Genomic DNA, 8,008 nt, shown 5'->3' on the forward strand with positions numbered 1-8,008 from the left:
AAGGTTACAACGAACTAAAGAAATAATATATCCGTTTGAAACCATTGTAATTCAGAGTGGACACTTATGATATAAATGTGGTGTCTATATGTATGATCATTTTTGTTATTTAATCTTTGTTTGAGCACTCAGTCACCAGTCACGACTCACTCACCCATTGTACATTCAGTCTATGTATTGTTTGTTTTGGACAGCTTCTCAAATACATTTTGAATCAATCCGTCAAAAAGGTTAATACAAAAGATTTACCTGTATCTTTCATTGTGGTCAGTGTTTTTTTCTTTGATTTGGTTTCAGTTGTGTTCCCTGATATATCCTTCACCGGATATATTTTTTCATCTGTGTATTCAATACGTCTTCAATGTAACTGTGATTGACAACAGAACCATTGTTTATGTTCAGTTTAGTTACCCAGGTTCTGAGGGTTACTGAGTTACCCCATTACTTCTAATGATAAAGCTGCTTGCATACTGACAAATCATGAAGTGCACAATTGTCTCAACCTAATATAAATGTATTTTCACTTGTACTTTAGTAGTTGTCTATTTACTGACTTATATACTTTTGTGCAACCTTCTCTGATGTGTCTGTAAAACTTACCCTTTGTCCTGAATTTTGACCTCCTGTCCTGAATTTTGAGCCTTTGTCCTGAATTTTTACACTCACTGTCCTGAATTTGCACCAATGCCAGTTGGTCACCCTACCGGGAGCCACCTTGCCCCAGATGATTCAGAGAGGAGAGGTGGCTGCTTTCAGGCGAGTGTAAGCCTTCTCCCCTGATAAACCCAACTTAAATCCCTCTATGTTGTTTGAGTTGCTACTACGCTCAAACCCAGTAGGCATTCAAAACTGCAGACTGACCCTAGCAGGCACCGGATGTTTGCCCGGCGGGCCGGAAGGGTGGGGTCCAATTTTTGACTGGTGGGGCTGTTTTTTTTGTTACTGGGGGCCAGTTTTGCAGCTGTGCTGTGATATCAGGGCTTGTTGGTGTTCCCAGTCCGGCCCTTTAAAACTCTGCCCCAGGCTGGGTGGCAGTTGTTGCCAAGCTAGGTAGGGGGCAGAAGAGGAGCCACCTTGTGAGACCCGGCCTCGTGCATCCCCCGGCCCCTCCCGCCTCCGTGTAGCGCAGCACCCCTCAAACACCGTGTGCCATCTTCTTCGCCTCCTGCAGCGATGGAAGCCGCGTGCCCCCGTGCACACCTGAGACGCCTGCAGATGCGCCGCGCGAGCGTGACAGACACCTGTGTGGGCTGTAATGAGCCTGAGATCTCACCCCACACACCTCACCCCCCGCTGGCATCAGAGAGATCCCGGCGCACGCCCCCGTCAGAGGGTGGCCCGTCTGGGTGGGCCGGGTGGTGGGGGTGCGGCACCATCTGCAGTCAGTGCAGCAAAAGGGGGGGGCGCTGACACGGACAGAGGGGGCACGGGGGCAGCCGTGCATAATTAACAAGCTGGAACTTCTTCCTCCTTGCCCTCTCCTCCCACCCCCACTTCTCATCTGATGCTCAGGCTCCGGTTCTATTCAAGAAACGCCCTCCCACCCTGGAGCCCCCCACCGCAGGCATCCCTGCCCCTTTAAAACCAGAGAAGAAGCCACACGCACGCTCACGTCCACATAAAAGACGAGAGGGCGTGCAGAGCAAGGCACGTGCAGGAGGGGAGGCAGTCACCATCGATCCACCCAGCCGTGCTCTGTCACCCCTTCCTCCATGCTGGACATTCGAGGAAATGTCCACGATGAAACTGACAGCAGGCTGTTACCATGTTGAAAAGAGGCAGGCCTATTTACATGTTGAAAGTGACAGGGCAGAATGAGTTCTATGTTGAAGGTGACGGGAAGGATTCGCGTGTTGATTGTGGCAAGTGATTACATGTTGGAATTGACAGGGGATATTTACATGTTCTGTCTGGTTTGATTTACACGTTCTAAGAAACAGAAGGCGTACTTCAGAGTTAAAAAGTGACAGACGTCGTGTACGTGTCGTGATTCACACAATGCACATTCACACGATGAAACAAACAGATTGCTTACATCTTGAGGCAAGTAGGAAATATATCCATTTTTGAAGTGACAGGGGTGTTGCTTGCATGTCTTACCTGAAAGGTGATATGGGTAAAATAGAATAAAATGCATGGATATTACCAGTAGCAGGAAATATTTAATGGCTAAAAATTAGGAGTTTCAACCACGTATTAGAATAGAAAAGCTACATGTTGTAACTGAAAGATATGTATTACATGCTCAAAAGAGTCATATACATGTTGAAACAAAGACGATATTATTTAAGTGTTAATACGAGAAGAATAGATGTACGTGTTCCAACAGACTGGTGATATTTCCACAAGCTGATGCTGACAAGTTACAGTTGGCAGGTGATATTTACGTGTTGAAATTTAAAGGAGGCCTCTACATGTTGAAACTGGCATGTGATAATCACATGACCAAACTGCCAGAAGTGATGGCGGCACAGTGACACTCAGGGAAGATGCTGCATGCTGCCTCCCCACACAATCTCACCCCAGTATTATAACACGTGACCCCGGCACACCCCCTCCATGTGTGATATCCGTGATGTGTCTGGGGAGGTGACTGCTCCCCCTCACCCCCGCGGTATCCTTCGTTCATACCTCACCCTCGCTCCCACCCCTCCACTCCACTCGACTCTTTAATATTTAATACAGAAAGATCCGCAGCGGCGCGCGGAGGAGGAGGAGGACGGATGCAGGCCTGGAGAGCACCGAGCGTGAAAGCCCGTGCCTTCCAGGGGTGGGGTCAGGTGGGGGGCTGGACACAAACCAAAGGGACGACAACTCGGCCCCCAGCCACCCTCGCTCACACCTGCGCTCCTCCCCCCAATGGCAGCACATGGGAAATAATAAATCGCTTCTTCACACTCCGCCAGCCCACCTCGCACTCCACACCTGACACGGAAATGCGTGCACCAGCAATCTTCCATATGTGCGCGCGCCTATACATATACACCGATGACATAAGCAGCGTGTGACGCGCCCTGCCTCCCTCTCCAGCTCGGATGCACCGCGAAAGCCACGGACACGGATTGATAGACGCGGCAGAGGACAGCGCGCTGTCCCCTGACCTCAAGGCTGCTGGTGCTGCACAAATTCCTCCCTCCTCCCAGCGTCCCATTCATCCTCACAGACTCAGCATCCCTCCTCCTCCCCCCCTCGCCCCCACCCTCCCCTCCTCCTCCCTCCCTGGAGTAGCTGGGGGTTATAGAAAAGAAAATCTGCCTTACGCTCCTCAGTTCTTGAGTGCGGTCCTTCATGGCTGCCCGTCCTCCTGGACCGAGGGGTGGAGGGGCTGGGGGGCTCTGTCCGCTCCGGCCTCTGGGCCCCCCCTCGCGACGCTCTTCCCTCTCTCTCAGAGAAAATGCCCTTCTTCCCCGGGATGGACGCGGCCGGTCCCCTCGTTGGGCCTTTTTGTGATTTTCCCCTGGTGTGAATGTGTGTGTGTTTTAATTCAATAGGTTGTTGCCCCTCCACCCTTTTTTTCGTGGAGCGTGGCCGGCAGGGGGTAGGGGGGTCTGTCTTTACGGGGTGTAGGCGGGGAGGGGGGAGGGGAGGGATAGCCGGGGGGGGCTGGAAAGCTCCACAGGGCGATGCTCCAAGGATGGAGACTGGTGCTGATGCAGCAGAGAAAGGGATGCAGGAGTAGGAGAGGGGGAGGGAGGCGGGGCAGGGGTGAGGACGGAGTGGGAGAAGGGAGGGAGGGAGAAGGAGGGGAGGGGTTGGAGAAGAGAGCAGACCGAGGAATGCCGGGAGATGTAGTGCTGGGGATCCAGGATGCCGTGACAGGTTCCTGAGACTTTTCTTATTGATAACGACGACGTCTCATGAAGCAAACGGAAAACACGGAGATTGTTTCTCCAACTCTGAAAAGCACGAACACTTATTTTACAAATGTACAAGGCCGAGTGAATGAGATGAATTAAGGTAAAAATAACAGCAAGTGAATGAGGGATACTATTTATTTTTATTTATGTATTTATTTATGCGATTTGATATAGCGCGGACTTTACCCGAAGGTATCAGAGCGCTTCACAAAAGGAACAGTAATGATACATGAGGAGAAAAATTACAAGTTAACAAATGACAAAAGCAAACGTTAAGTTACTATGGCGTCTCGTTTATGCCATGACCTGTTAGGGTCTCCTTTACTAGGCTTTGCCAAACTATGCTAAGGTATGCCACGTTATGTTGCTTATGTCAAGCTATACAATTCACTGCTGTGCTACGTTATGATGCATTATAATATAATGTTATTGCATTTAGGTCACACTTTACTACCCCTGATGAGGTGTTAAGCACTTTAGGTGGCTAGCACGCATGGGCGTAGGTGGCACTACATTTTTGGGGGGACAAGGACCACCTTTTGGACTTTCCAGTGACCCTATACAAATCACCCGTTGTCTGAAAGCCGTACGCTCCATTAACTTAATACAATCACATAGTTTTGTAGTGAAACATTGATAAAGCCAGGCATGTAGTCACAGTTTGCAAGTATGCTTTAACTGTTATTTACATTCACAAAGTAATTAGACCAAATGTGAAAAAATAAGTTTACAAATCTTACATCTTCATGCACCAAGCAAACAAAGATGGAACCAAAAAGAGGAAGAATTCCCTTTTCGCGACATTCCTAACCTCAAAATGCAATCAATGGGACTAATATTGGAGACATGATTTAGGTATACCAAGTTGTAGGAGCAGAGAAATGTCCACTTACTAAAATGTAACTGCAACACATGATGGACGGAATGCCGAATGTTTCAAACATTCTCCCCAGTCAGGAGATCTGGGTTAAATCCATCATTCTTTTGCCCACTACGCCACCCCAGTTTGGACCCAGCCATCTGCAAGTGAGTCTTGACCCTGTAACTCATGGGAACAGTCCAGACCGAACTGCCAGGCAAGGTTATCCCTGGACCAGAAACAAGAATTCTGGAACCAGTTTTGGGGTATGTCACCCTTTATCAGCCCGGCTAGCTTGAATCCAGTGGCACAGTGAGCAAGGGACCCACGTCTGGGAATACCCATCCCACTTAGGACGAAAAGTGTAACTGCAACAAATGATGGACGGAATGCTGAATGATTCAAACATTCTCCCCCAGTCAAGAGATCTGGGTTAAAACCATTGTTCTATTGCCCACTACGCCACCCCAGTTTGGGCCCAGCCATATGCAAATAAGTCTTGACCCTGTGCCTCATGGGAACAGTCCAGACCAAACTGCCAGGCCTGGTCCTCCCTGGACCGGAAACATGCATCATTGGACCGGTTTCGGGGTATGTCACCCTTCATCAGCCAGGCTAGCTTGAATCCAGTGGCACAGTAAGCAAGAGACCCACGTCTGGGCATACCCTTCCCACTTAGGGCGACAGGGAGGACCTGGCTTGGCAGTTCAGGCTGGACTGTTCTTACAAGGAACAGGGTCAAGACTGATTTGCATATAGCTGGGTCCAAACTGGGGTAGTGTGGTGAGCAAAAGAGTGATGGATTAAACCCAGATCCTTGTGACTGGGGTGAATGTTTGCATTGCCTAGCATTCTTTCCACCAATTGTTTCTTTTGCATTTGTCGCACTAAGTGGGAAGGGTATGCCCAGACGTGGGTCCCATGCTCACTACACCACTGGATTCAAGCTCACCTGGCTGATGTAGGGAAATGCCCTAAAACCGGTCCCAGGATGCTTGTTTCTGATTCAGGGAGGACCTGGTTTGGCAGTTCGAGTTGAACTGTTCCCACAACAAACAGGGTCAAGACTGGTTTGCATATGGCTGGGTCCAAACTAGGGTGGTGTGGTAAGCAAAAGAATGACGGATTAAACTCAGATCCTTGTGACTGGGGGTGAATGTTTGCATTCTCCAGCATTCCGTCCATCAATTTTTTCTTTTGCACACCTACTAAAAGTGGCACATCTGAAATAGTCATGTGAAATCCAACCTTACCAGAAAAGAGGCTTTATCATTGCTATTCCAAAGAGATAACAAGCATTTCCAATGCAATAGGTCTCGCATTCACAAGAGTTTAAGCTATTGGCATTGTAAATGACAAAGCATTTTATATATCTGTTTTGATAATTACCACATAGATAAAAGGCACAGTCATTTACAATGCCAATAGCTCAAACTCTTGTAAATGCGCGACGTTTTTCATTTCAGAGAAGAAGCTGCCATTGTCCCGGGCTGGAAAGTTAAAGTGCACATGGCACGCTGAATGTTGCAGCAAAGCATGTCATACCTGCAGTAGGAGAAACTCATTAAAGAAAATAGTGCTTACAGATTAAATAAGACATACGGTGTAACAACAGAAGTAAAAGGGCCTGTCCTCATGGGAGGTTACAAATGTAGACAAGGCGGTACTAAAGAGAGACTAATAAGCCTAATAATGACTCAGAAGCCAGCATTTACAAAGGACAATGACAAGGGCAGAGTGGGTGGGGCTTCGAGTCATACTGAAATACAGCATGTCTGGCAGAGCATGCGCTGCCCAGGCTTGACCTAAAACAGCGCACACATTGACTTGTCATACCAGCCCATCGGGCACTGCATGCTTGCCCTATAGGCCTGCCCGACACTGCCTTTGGGTGTAGATTGGACCTGAAATAGAAACTTATCCTTTTGTCTGTCCTTCGCCACCCAGACTCTGCTATATCGAAACTGCACCATGCTTGCACATCTTTTCAGTGTTTACATTGACCCCAACTCGTCTACTAGTCTCCGATAAACAAAAGCTGTCCATTCCCTACTTTAGAGCAGTGTCAGGAAGGCATTATCTCTTCCTCCAAAGCAGAGGGGAAAAGGCTCCTTAGATTATCAGCAACTCAGGCACCACTGCCCTAGTTAGCACATGGCGAGGCACAGTTTATTGGAAAGCTCTCGGGAGTGGGGAGCGCCGGGGAGGTGAATATATGGGAACATGGATAAAATATGTCCCTGCCAAAAGATGTGTTGATAGACAGGTCAGGAGAACATGAGCTTCTCCAGCTTTTAGGATGGGTCCCCCTGACACACATCTGACTCCCATCATCCAGCTGTGGGTCTCTTCTGCTGAATGGGAGCATTCACTCCTTAAGACCACTTCAAAGCGAGAGCTGAGCTTGACCCAGAGAAGGGCAAGGAGAGGCGGTGGTCGGGGGGCAGATAGAGATGAGCGCTGATGAGAAAAGGGGACGAAAAGTGGGGCAGAGAATGGGAGGCAGAGTGAGTGGACAGCAGGTGGTGGCAGAAATGTAGAAAGGCTCAGAGGGTGGAAGAAAGAGGGCACTGAGTAGTAGTGAGCGAAGAGGAAGAGTGTGGTGGAGAGACGTAGAAAAAAAGGAGCTAATACCACGACGAAGGGAGACAGGCAGGAGGGGAAAGCAGCAGTGGGTAGCAAGAATAGCAGGGGGTATATAGAGCATTAGAGAGACAAAGGGAAAAGGAACAGAGGGCAGGGGTCCCGAGGAGGGAACAGAGGTGAGACGAAGGTGGGCAGAAGACAGCAGAACTGTGACAGTACTGAAATAGACATGGTTGAGAGAAGGAAGAAGAAGGGCAGGAAAGAAGCAGAGAATTGGTGAGAGAAGAGCGGGTGCTGCTAAAGAGGGAGACTGCTATCCCACCCACCGCAAGAGTGACACTGGCCCTCTGCAGTGCATCTTTGTGTATGTCCTAATATATGTTGTGATGGCTGGATAGATGCTCCCCATAATAAATGCACAGTGGATGGTGCAGAACGCCCCCACCTCTCGGTAATGCTGAGTGAAGGCGAAGGCTCGCAGGATTCCCGGTGTTTACCCAGGTAGCATTGATGGTCGGTATGAAAGATGGATGCCCACGTTCTCTCTGTACCCTTTGTGCCTGTGATCATCCATCAGACAAAAGGACGATGCACTTCTTCACTTAAACCAAGTACTGATGTAGACATGGGGCGCCTCTGTTACCTCCACCCACCCAGTGGTATGCGCTGATCATACTCGCCTTACGTTGAGATGGACATGTTGTGT

General features: G+C 49.0%; 1 protein-coding gene across 1 annotated transcript in view; it reads right to left on the bottom strand.

Annotated features, from left to right (window-relative positions):
• Positions 1–3,466, bottom strand: part of STX1B (syntaxin 1B) — a 395,893-nt gene extending 392,427 nt beyond the window's left edge. The window contains exon 1 of the mRNA XM_078650555.1: positions 3,261–3,466. Coding sequence (XP_078506681.1) covers positions 3,261–3,290 — 30 coding nt within the window. The 5' untranslated portion in view covers positions 3,291–3,466. The remainder of the gene's footprint in view (positions 1–3,260) is intronic.
• Positions 3,467–8,008: the final 4,542 nt, after the last annotated feature.

Source organism: Lissotriton helveticus, chromosome 7 (genome assembly GCF_964261635.1).
Source record: "Lissotriton helveticus chromosome 7, aLisHel1.1, whole genome shotgun sequence".
Classification (NCBI taxonomy): domain Eukaryota; kingdom Metazoa; phylum Chordata; class Amphibia; order Caudata; family Salamandridae; genus Lissotriton; species Lissotriton helveticus.